Below are 13,568 nucleotides of genomic sequence, written 5' to 3' on the forward strand. Positions count from 1 at the left end.
CAAATTATTATATTTTTATTATATCAATATTCAAGTATTTAAGATAAGAAGTGCAGGAACATTTTGTAATGTATGTGTACGTGATGTATAAATATTAAACCAAATGCTGTAAGATCACATTAAATAAGTGGCCATGACATGCAAATAACATTTGCATTGTCAGTGCACGGACAAGATAAAATTCAAAGCAGGCTAAAAATTCATTAAAACTCCACAACAAAGCCGTAAAAATTCAACATCACTAACTGAGCCATTGAAAAATTAAATATAAATAATGAAAACAGCTTATCAGCACTGCAAGGCATGATTAAACATTTCAAACATGAAAATTAACTAAATTAATATATGTCAAACTGTTAGTCTTTTTAACAAACATTTATGGAGTTTCCCAGCAAGTATTTTAGTCAAAACGATGGAAAGATTCAGCTAATGGTCTGATTCAAACTGAAAGGCTGAAATTTGACTGCCTTAAATGTTTTTCCCCAGCTAATACACCCACCGCAGAAACAGGAAGTAATAATGTACAATATAGTGTGACCTTCAGTTCCTCCTCCATAACAGAAAGGAAGTTATGACCCTCATGGTCAAGGGCTTTGCTCTGAACAACTGATTACTTTTCCCAAAATGCACTGATGTTTTTCTTGGGCAAAGAATGGAAATTTTCACATGACGCAACATCGGACACACACCACACACTGGTGTGTACAGGGCTGGATATTTTAGATGACAGGTGACCCCCCTCCCACATTTGTTCTTAGTGTTTGCCCTGTCATGGTTATTAAGCGGTATTGTTCATAGCTGCCCAGGCGTAGCTTCAACTCCTATTAATGCCCTACAGCTAATCATCTATTGCCCATGATTCACAGAGATAAGAAGGGAGAGAGAGAGGCAGAGAGAGGTAGGGAGAGAGATGTTCCTCTGACATGGGCTGTACTACACAAACATTATTAAGTCGGAGACAGATGCTAAGTGATCAAACAGGGAGGCAAGAAATAATGCATGAAATGAAATAAAGAGAGTGGGTCGCTGATAAGCCCACTGAAGACAGATATTAAATGATGGGAGATTGTCTTGTGTTTGTTCTGCAGGCTGTATGCTATACGTCTGAGTGAAACAAAACATTCGTCAGGAAATAAGGTCCGGTTAGGACTTGATTTAAAGGGGTCATATGGCGCGAATACATGTTTTTCTGTGTCTTTGGCGTGTAACAGGTTGCCCATGCATGTATTAGAATGCATCTTTTGGTCCCACACTTTTTTGCAATTTTACGTCTCTATCTAAAAGCCAATGCTCACCCAGACCTGCCTGAAACGCATCGTGTAACCACACCCTCACAAATCTACGTCCAAATGTATACGCAAGTAAGGTGGGCAAATTGCTTTGGGACCTGATGTTGCAAATATGGTAAGATGCGATATATTTCTGTCACACGCTTACTGTATTCGACCAATCACTACGGTTAACTGGCCAATTATAGCACATTATTGAAAACATTTAATAAAAAGTCGCCACAACTTTCCGTTTAGGTCAGGTCTTCTGTCACGAACCTCGCTTGTTGCCAAGTATGCGCCAGAGAACAAGGGGTAGTCAAGAGAGTCTTTTAATAATCTAACATTTTGTAAAGCACAGGAGAACCAGGTTTTACAGCATAACATTAACAAATTACAGACGAGAGCCGACAAAAACTAACAAACAGAACATGCTATATATACTCTGGTGGAGGTGACCAAGCGATGGCAGGAAGGTGTGCTGATTACAGATCTGTTGAAGGTGATGAGCAGAGGGGAATTCTGGGAGATGTAGTGCACTGGAGATGACTGATGACAGGGCAACCGTGACACCTACATAAGGCAAATTAAGAATTGAATTCTTCCTGCTGAAGTTATGGAAGATATACTTTTTAACAAGGAAGGTGGAGCGACTAGAATCAGATTGAAGGGAAAACTGAGGCCATGATCAGAAAGTTTGCTCTCTGGACTAATTGCATTAACGTAATGAGAACAACATGAAGCCTTTTCGTCATTGCATGATTTTTTGCTAGCAAACGAACTCAGCCTTACTAAAAGCGTTATGCGTGACAAAATAAAACACCTTTTTGAGGTGTCCTCAGGGTTGTACAGGGTCGTGCTGGATTTGGCAATCCATTCCCTGGCACCAGCGCACATGCCTGTTTCTTAGCAAGAGAGTTTTAAATTGAAATCTCTACGAGTGGCGCTTTGAGAATTGACTTCATACAAAAATTACTGTGCAGAGAATCCAGCCTTAGCTGAGCGTGCTTTAAAAACATTACTGCATTTCTCCACAACGTACCTTTGCGAGAGTGGGTTTTCAGCACTTGCCCATATAAAACGTTACGCAGGGGGTACGCGGAAGGATTTTAAATCCCTGGGGCTTTACGCCATTGTAAAAAGTTTGGGAACCACTGCTTTAGGCTAATGCAATCTACTGAAATTATGCATCAGATGCACAAGCTGAAATTTAAGAGCTGACATTATCTGCAGTCATTAAGCGTGTCTTTATTTATTCAGATTGGACCTGATTAACATGGCGACTTCAGCGCACACACTAAAATGACATTTAAGGCACAATAATAGCGTGGCATCATTTCCTACTTGGCTCTCCTTTCGTAAGGCCAAACTAACTATCCATCTTGTGTGACTGAAAGCCTAAATGCTCACCAGCCCCTAATACATTTCCCCAACAAGGTCTTTTAGACCAAAAATACACGACTCACCTAATGTGATTATGGGCTTTAAGTGGAAATGCTGGTCAGATCACTATTATCGAGCTTCTGACTGCCATCACTGACCTTTGCTGAAAGATCCAGACTTCGGGTTGGATAAACAGATATTTTCTTCTAAAGCTGAAGTCTGAATGGAGGATTCCATTCAGAAACGGTCATCTGTTTTCTTTCTTTCGTAATCCTCTATTCTCTCTGATCTTCTGTTATACTCTTAAGAAATATCTGCAAATATTAATTTGGTTTTATACTCTATTTTCTTATCGTCACAGAATTGGAACATACAATGTATTGTGTTGACGCTGTGTATAGCAGATATCTCTCTCGGCCAGGATTAGGTTTGTTGGATGAATGCCTAATTGGTACCACAAAAGCACTGAATCTCTTGAGTATGACTTAATTCAAAGCAAGTGTGCCTTGTTTTCTTCAGGAACACGAACAAATCTTCTGGTTCAGTTCTCCTGTTAAATACAATAATTGACATGTTGTGACACAGATGTAATGACATCCGAGTCAGTTGTATTGATTGGGACATACGTAAATGTCCAAGGAAAATTCGAACCTACTTGTTATAAGTGTCACCAAAATATTTACTTAAAATCGTCAGAGATAGATCGAAATTTTAGATGTAGAGCTCATTAACTTCTGTATATCATCCTGCAGAACACAATCCGGTCTGTCAATCATTTTTATGTGGCACTTTCATTTTTTTACAATGAAATACGTCAACTCTGTGTAACTCTGCAGTGAGTTCAAAGGCACTCAATAGTTTAGTCACACATATTCAACTGCAATGCATTTATGCAAATTACTTCTAAATGATATTTTGAATATTTATCTTAAACTGAGCCACAGCAATTAAAGCATTGATGAATAATGACAAAAATTTATTTGAGAAGACAAAACAGAAGACTTTGCTTTTATTCTCCTGCTTCAAAGGTTTTCATAATTCTTAGGTGTCACTGAATCTGCAGGCTGCTCAATGAGAATTGTCTCCTACAATAAAACAGCTGTGAATGAGCATTCTCAAGCTATCCTTGAAACATTCTGATCATTTATATCTGAGATTTGGGCTCGCTCCATTTGTGCCAAAGTTCAAAATCTTTCAGAAGTGGCTCATTTTTAAGAAATTAAGTTTTTAATGGAAAGATAAAGAAAAAGGTATTTTTTCATTTCAGAATTTTAAATGTTTCATTATTTATTCTTGTTTTATTATTATTTGGTATGTGTGTTGATATTCACAGATATAGAGTTTGCTCAATTTTTTGTGTCTTTTAGCAGTGAGGTCGGATAATTAATCTTGATTCTATCCATATTTGGGGGACAGTGGTCACCCCAACAGCTCTAACAGGTTTCTCTGACTAGATCAATTTAACAGGAGCCTAATCAACGCAATTTAATCAAGGCATCAATATCATAGATCCACTCAGAGATCAGTAGCACGAACCCTTGTGTGACAGTGTTTGACCTCTTACATTAATGGACCCTTTACCAAGACGTAAACAAAACTGGTCCAGAGGCACTTCCTGTTTCTGTTTTTTTTTTATTTAGTTTATTTCACATATATATTTAATTCACAAATATGATTGACACTTCGATTACATTTTAAATGGTCTTTAGGTGTAAAACAAAACCAAACAGGAAGTGCCTCTGGATCAGCATTGGTTACATCTTGCAAAATGGTCTATATACACAACATTAATGGCGGCTTCGAATGGAAATTACGAGGCAAAAAAGTACTAAATATGCATGATGTAAATGTTCTTCCGTTCACAGCCTATTATTTTCATCCAAATTTATATTCGTTGGTCTGGTTCTCACATGACGGCTTTAAACATCTTAGAATACAGTGCATCTGTCATATGAACTTCTTTAATTATTTTCTTCAGTATTTTTTTTATATTGGCGTAATCCCACATACATTTCAAACTCTCTCACAGCTTTTTTGACAGCATTCCTGTCCCTCACCTTCCAAGACGTAGACGAGGGAGCCCACATCTCCTTCTTTAATAATACAGCTGTTTTTGTCATAGTCCACTGGATACATACAGTCCACTATTTCCTGGATCTGAGACATCTCCAGATTCTTCATGAAGTCATTATCCAGGATAGCCAATTTGATAAGTTCCTTAGACCTGCACAGTGAGGAAGGTTAAAAAGCTGTGGGTTATTCAGTAAAGAGAAGGAGATGCTCCACAACGAAAACACATTTCACGATAAAAGTAAATAGTCTCAACAAATAAACCTCAAAAGACAGGTTCCAAAGGTTTGCATCACAGATGCCACACACAAGCACACCAATTTAGGTAATTACATTTTGTCAAATTCTATTTTCAGATTTGCCACTAAAGTCTTTTTTAACCATTTGGAAGGAAGATGATACTTTAATTTTGAACTCCAACAAAATTATGAAAGGGCTACGCCTGAGCAATATATTTGCAACTCTGCCACCCAAAAGCTATCAAAAACGTGTTTAAATCCCATTATCGTAGCAGACATACAACTAACATACTGTGTATATGACACTTCCGAGCACCTATAAATGTTTCTCGTCTCAGACACTTTATTATGACAGCAGCTCTCCTGTTTTTATGAACTGAACTGATACAGGGCAAATGATTTTGCTGCTAAATCCCACAAAAGCTTACATATGATCCCCCCTTTGTTTACATTCCACAGACACGCTCCACCATGAGAAAAAACAGGGACTTCTCAACATCTCTCCAGTACTTTCTGCAGTGCATTTCTCATATTACTCTGATGCAAATTTTAGCAAAATCAAATGAAACACACATTGTTGACATCCATGACGAGTACAGCACCATAAAACATAAGACCAAATAACAAATAGCACAGTTTGTGACACTGTTGAGATCTCTTATCAATTAGGCTATATGTGTGTGGCTGGACTTATGCAATCATGCTAAACTTTTGTGGCATTTTGTGACATCAGCATTCTAAAGGAGAGTCTCTGGGGGAAATGGGGGAAATGTTTTATATCCTGTGGAAACGCAGGGATCGCTGGCCTCATTTACAGCAAATGACCTCTAAAGCTCCCTGTGACCGCCTACCCCAATATCCACAACACTTCAGCCTCTGTTTGACTTAGATTTTAACTCACTGCCTTTTGAAGGAGGATACTCACATCACACATGTCCACAAACTGCCTCCCTTAAAAGGACAAAGTATGCTGAGACTGATTTTGAGAAAATGTTGTGTACGTGGAGACTTAATGTCTTAACAACTTGTCGTGGTATGCAGACGTGATCATGGATCTTGCATATGAAACTATAATAACGGTATAGAAGTTTTACCAAAAAATGCTGTCATTTAACTTGTGCCATGTCAGATTGCATGCAGAAATTGACCATGACTGCCAATTCCCGGAAAAATACATTTTAACATTGCATTTGCAGATATTAGTTGGCTTTTCTGTCTTGCAATATTTTTCCTCAGTAGAGAATAAACATACTTTAGGCTAGTTGGACAGCCATACTCTCAAACAAGATGCTAGGTTGTTTGACGGATTGTTGGGTGAAATCTGACAGATATCGATAGTATTTTACCCAACAATGGGTTGAACCAGCCCAGCATTATGCATTGGTGTTCACCAACATTGGATTTTCATCCAGGTTTCGTAACAAGCAAGAATCCCTTGGCCACCCAACTTCATCAGAAATACAATCCTGGTTGACCATCGATGAAGAGCACAACAGTGACTAGCTACTAGATTTAACCACAAGACCAAAATAAATGACATGAAATATCCAAAGGTCAAAGACTCCAATCCAGCCATTCCTTTTAAAGCACAAACCCCCAGATCTTTGATATTTCAAACTACATTCAGCTGTCCGAATGTGAAAATATTGAGAGCTCTGAGAAAATATTTCAATCTTTATATTAGATCAAAAACTTCTGGTTTTTCATCATTTCTATCCTATCACATGCCACTGCAAAGTTAAATAGTTTGATCAAATAAAACCGGGGTGAAATTACGGGGCAGAGAGTGACATTCGAGTGACATTCAAATGTTAAGAATTTCGGTTATTCGATTTAAGGTGAAAGTAGGGCATTGTGTTTACCACTATGGAAAAGAAAAGTAAAGAAAGCAACAGGACAGATTCAATCTTGCATTGGAAAAATAAAGACAAATGGATTTTTCATCCAAAAACAACGGTTATCTGCCTGACAAAAAATATTAAATCTTCCAACACATTCTAAGGTTCCAGACAAAAACAACATCGATTTGTCAGTTCATTCCTTTTTTTGGCTATTCCACAAAAAGTTTTGGCAGCTTCTGTTATTTTTCTTTAAACGTTAATATTCTTTCATTACAAAACTCACCAGCTAAAGACTACAGAAAGACAAAAGGCAAACCAGTCTCCACTCGGATGGAGCTCAAAGGCTTTTTCCATACAAAATAAGGTTATGTTGTAAATGAATACAGTGTTGAACTGTCAAACGTCAGATGCACAGCAGATGGGGTGGACCACGCTGGTCTGAAACAGAACAAAGATGTAGCTGTGATGCCAAACCACTAGATGCAAATGACTTGACAGAGAGCAGTGTGTGTTCGTGGCAGGAGGCTGTCACACAGAGATCCTTCGTGTGTTTAGTCTGGTCAGGTCCATTCAATTAAAGCACAACAAGACAGGTTGTTATGTGTATAATAAGAGATGATCATGTAAATTACATGAGCCAAATGATCCCCCTGCTGAACGGTATCAGGCTGCTTTGATAGGCAAATAAATGTTCAGTCTGTTAAACAAAGCAGTTATTATACGTCCTTGGGCATTTCATCCCTTCAGCGTCACTATAACTCAGTATTTGTTTTTTAATATATAGCTCACATTAGCTCGGGCACATTATTCCTGGATCAGTTGGTTCTTTGGGGAAAATCTAAGTTTCTTGGAGTGTCATCCATGATACGCCTCAGCAAATGTCAACGAATGCCATTTTAAACAGAACATAATGAGTTTGTTTGTCTTTGTGAGTTTTTGGATTTACATGATACTGCCCTCCTTATGTAACCATGGTAACTGTATTTCCAGCCATTGTACCAGTTATTGTCCCCGCAGTAAAGATGCACTTTATACTATCATTAAATAAATCACATTTGATAAAGTTTATTTCACAATTTGAACGAGATGCATTAAATAATATTAAATATTGAGAAAGGGCTACTTTTGCGTTTTGGCAGACACTACGGTTACCATGGTAATTTTATATAAGTGTGTTCTCATGAACAACAGGCGATTCACTCAAAGTTATCAATCTGCTCTGGCAAGTAAAATGTTAAATGTGTGCCAGTGAATTCAGCACTGAGATGAATGTATGATTTGAATAAAGGATTACTTTAATGCTGCCGTTGTAAAGCGTAAAGTGGTATTTAATGAACGCAACTGAATTATTGATAGCAAGCTGGTATTGCGTGAATATAATGTTGTTTCAGGGATAGTGCACCCAAAATGCTTTCATCATTCACACAACCTCATCTCATTCCATACGCCTCATTCTTCTGGAGATAATCTTAAGAATGTTATACAACATTGGACAAAACTTACTTCACAATTTAAAAAAATATTTTTTTTGTTCCATAATCACAGGCTTTAAAGGACATTAGGGTGAATAAAAGAGCACATCGTGTTTATTTTTGGATGAACTACCCCTTGTTATGTTCTTCTTGTTGTGGCATTGGACGATTTTAATGTGTTAGACCAACATTAACTTTCGTTAATAGTTTAAAGTGGTCTTTGATCATTGCAATGAAATTGTAGACATTAAAGTGTTACTATATGAATTAAATATTGTTTCATGGAAATAGTATAATGCTACATTTTAACCTACTTGGCACTCTTGGGAACGTTGGGGAGTGTCACGTGACTCAGTTGCTGGACGTTGGCGGGTTCGGCGCTGATCGCTTGTCGTTTGGTGCGCTGATGCTCCGGTAGCTCCGTGCGTCTCTGGACCTGTTGGGTCGCCGGGCGGATCACTGAGCGGTACTTATCGAGCTCGTTCTGCAGTTTCTGAATGAGTTCGTCTTTCTGGTCTAGTTCAAGCTCCAGTTCGTCAATAAGCGCGTCTCTCTGTCTCAGTTCTTCAATCTTTTCCTGAAGCGCGTACTGGAGGTCGCGTAAAGTCCCCATCGTCGTCCTTTCCGAACCGAGTTAAACCGAACACAGCCGAATAAAACCCAGCAGATCTCCGCCAAACTGCACTTTGAGTAACTTTACGGAGAGGAAAGAAATCCGACCCACTAAAGAGACGCGTTTCTGCGCTCTTGTATTCTCTTATTTTATATTCTTTCCTGTTCTTTTCCGTTTTGTTCTATTCTAGTCCTGAATGAACTGGAACTACCAAAACCATAAGAACAGTAGAAAAACTCCGTCAGTTCATCCGTGTGGGAAAAGAAAAGAAACAGCGCTCAAGTCCTCACGCCGCTGACGGAACGCATCCGTGCGCGCTCGCGTGGCTCGCGTGGAGTGACGTGATGAACGAGCGGAGAGCCCGCGCGTGCGTGCGTCAGAGAACAGCACGGAATTCCTGAACTGTCAGCCTCTCTGATGGATTACAATGTACCTTTGATGTGGCTTTTAACAAATCCGCTGTACAGCAAGGAAAAGTCAGATTGATGGAGGAAAAATATTTGACACGACTTAATAAAATATAAAAAACAATATATATTTTCCCTATATTTTTTAAGCTGTGTCATATCAAACATGTCAGTTTAAAGCACTAAGCTTATAGTCTTTTTCAGTGTGGTTAAAAGCAAACTTGAAGAAAGCTAATTAAATGAAATCTTAGATACAGTAAGGGGACGGTCAACTATATTACACATATTTTATTTTGAACTATATTCTTACCCTGTTCATTAGGTTGTCACAAGTTTATCGAGGCATATTAAAAGCATCTTATAAGATGACTTTAGGGTTTGAAGACCTTTTTAAGGCCGTTCTGAGAGCTGGAGGAGATATTTCATGGTAATAGGTACCAAACCCAAAGCTGGCATTTATAAGGACATAAGGCGCCCTCTGGTGTCAGAATAGGCAAGACACGCAGTAGAAACAAAAAAGCGTTTTATGAAATGATGATAAGTAGCTACAAAGCAGGATAAAAAACTGTGACGTTACATTTGTGTGTTACCATTCAAATTCCAGTATAAAACCTGGTTAAAGTGAGACAAAACTCTCATCTTTTGTAACCGAAACAACCTTGGCCCGCAACGGCACTTAAATATTTATCGTGCATCCATTCCGTTGAATAATCATACAAATCTACATCTACCAAAAATAACTTGAGAATGTATTTTTCGGGAATGTTTTCTTTTCTAATGCAATCTCTATTTTGCTGTCAATGCCCTTGAAAGCACCTCTCCCAGGAAAACAGGCTTTAAATTTCACCTCTATAAACCTTCCTGCAGGGTTCTTCCTCTGTGGATCGATGGAAAGAGGATCTGTTGTAACATGACTAGTGTGGCTGTTCTCTTCTGCCACAGACTCTCAATTGCCGCCATTTTGTCTCTTTGGAACCCTTACAAGTGCACCAACTCTTTTTTTAGACGATACCAGCAAGATCTGACTGACCCAACACAAATGTTTACTCAGGGGATGAACCCTTGACAACTCTAATAAAATAACATTGGACATTGAAAATCTACTTTACTTTTGAGTTCACACAGCCTGCGTGGATTTAAATTCAATTTTTATTTCCATATCATCACTTCAACATTGTGACTATAAAGATGCTAATTGAGATTGTGAGTAACAGTACCTCTCCATCACTAGCAAGGTGCTCAAGTAACATAAACATAGCATAACATAAAACTTAAATCGTGTTTTGTTATTTTTTTACATTTAATAAAACCGAGGGTCACAAATGCACCACTTGTTTATCAACTTGGTTGGTCTCATGCAAGGCACATTAATCCACAAACTCTCTGCTTCTTCCTAATGAAAGCATTAAGGTGGTAATCATTAGCACACCTGTCAGCAAACAACACTACCACTAATACATAATTATACATCCTCTGCTCAAAGTGTGATTATTCCTAAAATGCTATTTTAAAGACTACTAAACTAATTTGGTCATTAGATGGCCCTCAAGTCAAGTGATGTATAGATAACCAACAATCGTCTGCCCTCTGGTGGCCATTACTGCATGCAAATCAAATGTGAAGTGATGCTGCTAATGTGTTCCACGGGGATGTGTGAGCTTCAGCAGAATAGAATTGATGGGAAGAATAAAGTATTTCCACAGAAAGAGCCACAATATGCTGGTTGTGACTCAAAGAAAATTTGGCTTCATATTAAAAAGATGATGTAATTGACTCCATCAAATCTGTTGATGATGATTTTAAAGAATCAAAGCAAAAACTCTATATTTGTGTGTAAAATGCAGCAATCCTACCAACTCTTTTGTTAAAACCTCACAGAATCAGAGAGCTATATGGCTGATGGGAGGGGAACCATATGGTCAAACAAAGCACTTTCTAATGGCGTATTAAATATCCTCAGACAGGCTCTTGGGCGCTACACGTTCAAACCCTAAAAGCCGATAATGCACAAGGCTTCCTGTGCGCGGAGCCCTCTGGGAGCTGACGATGACGATGATGATGGTTCGGATCAATGATACTTTCTCTCTTCCACCTCCTGCCCTCTTTGAAGCTGCACAAAGATGCTCTGTCATCATGAGTTTCTCCATTCATGCCCTGAATCCTCCAGCTCAAACGCGCACCGGTGCCACCAAATAACGCCAAGTATGAAACTATTACAATTATGACACAAGAAACGTGCAAAAACAGCAAGCATCAGGTGCACACTTTTAACACTTCTTGTATTTCTCACCTGTCAGATTTGGCAACTCTCCGAAAGCTTTGGTTTGATATATCCTGGTGCGTTTGTGGTTCGGCTGATATTCCCTGCGCTCTGTGCGTCCGGCGTCCGATCTGCGCGGACGGTAAAACCGACTGACATTTGTGAAGCTTTCTTTTCAGCTCGTTTATTTCGTCTTCTCGCTCCCCCAGGCGCCTCTCCAGATCTCGTATCCTCTCCTCCTTCAACATTAAAATCTTGGCAAAGTCTTCCTCTAGGTCACTCATTCTGAGGTAGTAAAAAAATAACTTTATTCCTTGAAATCAACCAGGCGCACTGTATCACGCGTCCAGATGCGCTCGGGTTTTGGAGGTCCAGTGTAAAACAGCTGATCTGTCCACGTGTTTACAGTTGGAGACGCGATTCTGTGTCCGTCCCGCTGTCGGTCACCTCTGTCCCAAACATTCCCGTCAAAAAAACACGCGCAGGGCACGGGCTGTCGCCTCTTCCACCGGGTCTTCAGTAGGCTATAGGCGGAGTTTCAATTTTGTGTGTGTGTCTGTGGTGGGGGAGAGGAGCGGTGGTGTACGGAAACCTAAACGAAACGAGATATAGCCTGACATATAAAGCATTATACTGGAATTTCAATGCGCAGTGGCGATAGCCATTTATAAATATAGACTAATACAAATATGCAGTGTTTTAAGATGGTCATCACAAATAAGTTTAAAACTACACACCTATCTTACAGACTATAAAATAGAACGATAACAACGAATCACCTTTTTATTCACGTGCTTTGAACATCGATGAAACAATTAAGACACCGGCGCCCCTCAAAATCAATGTGCGCCTCTTTATCACGGTCATGTGATTAAAGGATGACGTAACTTTGTGTAACCCGACACGAACATCACAAACCGGAATATTTAGACACTTTATATCATTCAATCCAAGATGACAAAACTCTCTGTTTTAAGATCATTTTTAGCATAGACCCTTTGGAGAAGCTGAATAATGTACTTTTTCATAGCAATATTAACATCTGTAATCACTCCAGGGAAATACAGTAGACTATTCTGCATTCATAACTAGCCACCCGTGATATGAAAACATCACATTCACGAGAGGGAGTTCTAAATCAGTTCCAGGGAAAAGAGAGAATAAATAGGAATTAAATTTAAACTTCGGTCATCGTGAAAGTTGTCAGGATGACTTCTGTCTAAAGTAATAGTTTGTTTATCAGGATTATTAATTATTTATTTATTTGAAAGGCAAGCAATATGATAAAATAAATGTAATATATTAAAAGGTTTGGTAAATGGAGCTTAAACTCATAAACTCACTATGCACTCTCTAAGTGGTTTATTGCATTGTTGATTTAATTTAGGATATAAAACCATCTATTGACCAGTACAGTTATTAAAGTAATAATTCACCCCAAAATGAAAATTCTGTCACTATTTACTCAGACTCTTGTCATTTCAAACCTGCATGACATATTCTTTCTTCCGCAGAACACAAAATAAGATATTTTGAAGAATGTTGTTAACTGGCACACATTCACTTGGTGTTGCGTCTACACAGTAAAAGTGAATGGGTCATGGCGTTGTAAGGGTTAGTAAATGATGACGGAATTTTTATTTTTGGGTGAATTTGCCCTTTAACTTTTATTCTCTTCCTTTAGTTTACATTGTGCCTGCCTAGCCCTGTATATGAGGTAGTTTACAAATATATAATACAAGGATGTTTCAGATGTAATTTGACTTTGGTGTAAATCACAAGGATGCGATACGAGTTCATTCTCTCACTCTCCTGCTGTGTGAACGATGACAAAATGATTAGCACAGGATTGCTGTGTACCTGAGGGACCGATTGGATTACAGGCTAAGGAGGGCGGGGCTTGTAGGAGGCGCTGGGGGTAAGAACAGGGACAGACGTTACTCATCTCTTTCCTGCTACACTGTCTCTCTCTCTCTCCCTCTCCCATTGAAACAGAATAGCATACATTCAGAACC

The 13,568-nt window shown here is 38.8% G+C and overlaps 1 protein-coding gene across 3 annotated transcripts in view; it reads right to left on the reverse strand.

The window, feature by feature from the left end:
- Window positions 1–12,088, reverse strand: part of prkg1a (protein kinase cGMP-dependent 1a) — a 43,853-nt gene extending 31,765 nt beyond the window's left edge. For 2 of the 3 annotated variants that reach the window (XR_013787599.1, XM_079473677.1), the window contains exons 1-2: window positions 8,588–9,224; window positions 4,709–4,875 (exon numbers count right to left, since the gene is read on the reverse strand). Coding sequence is in view for 1 of the 3 variants with exons in the window: in XM_079473677.1 (XP_079329803.1) it covers window positions 4,709–4,875; window positions 8,588–8,886 (466 nt within the window). In the remaining 2 variants the exon portion in view is untranslated. Of the gene's footprint in view, window positions 1–4,708; window positions 4,876–8,587; window positions 9,225–11,583 lie in introns of those variants that run through there. The other variant, XR_013787598.1, reaches the window with a different exon arrangement.
- Window positions 12,089–13,568: the final 1,480 nt, after the last annotated feature.

Source organism: Barbatula barbatula (assembly GCF_947034865.1).
Source record: "Barbatula barbatula genome assembly, chromosome: 14".
NCBI classification, from domain to species: domain Eukaryota; kingdom Metazoa; phylum Chordata; class Actinopteri; order Cypriniformes; family Nemacheilidae; genus Barbatula; species Barbatula barbatula.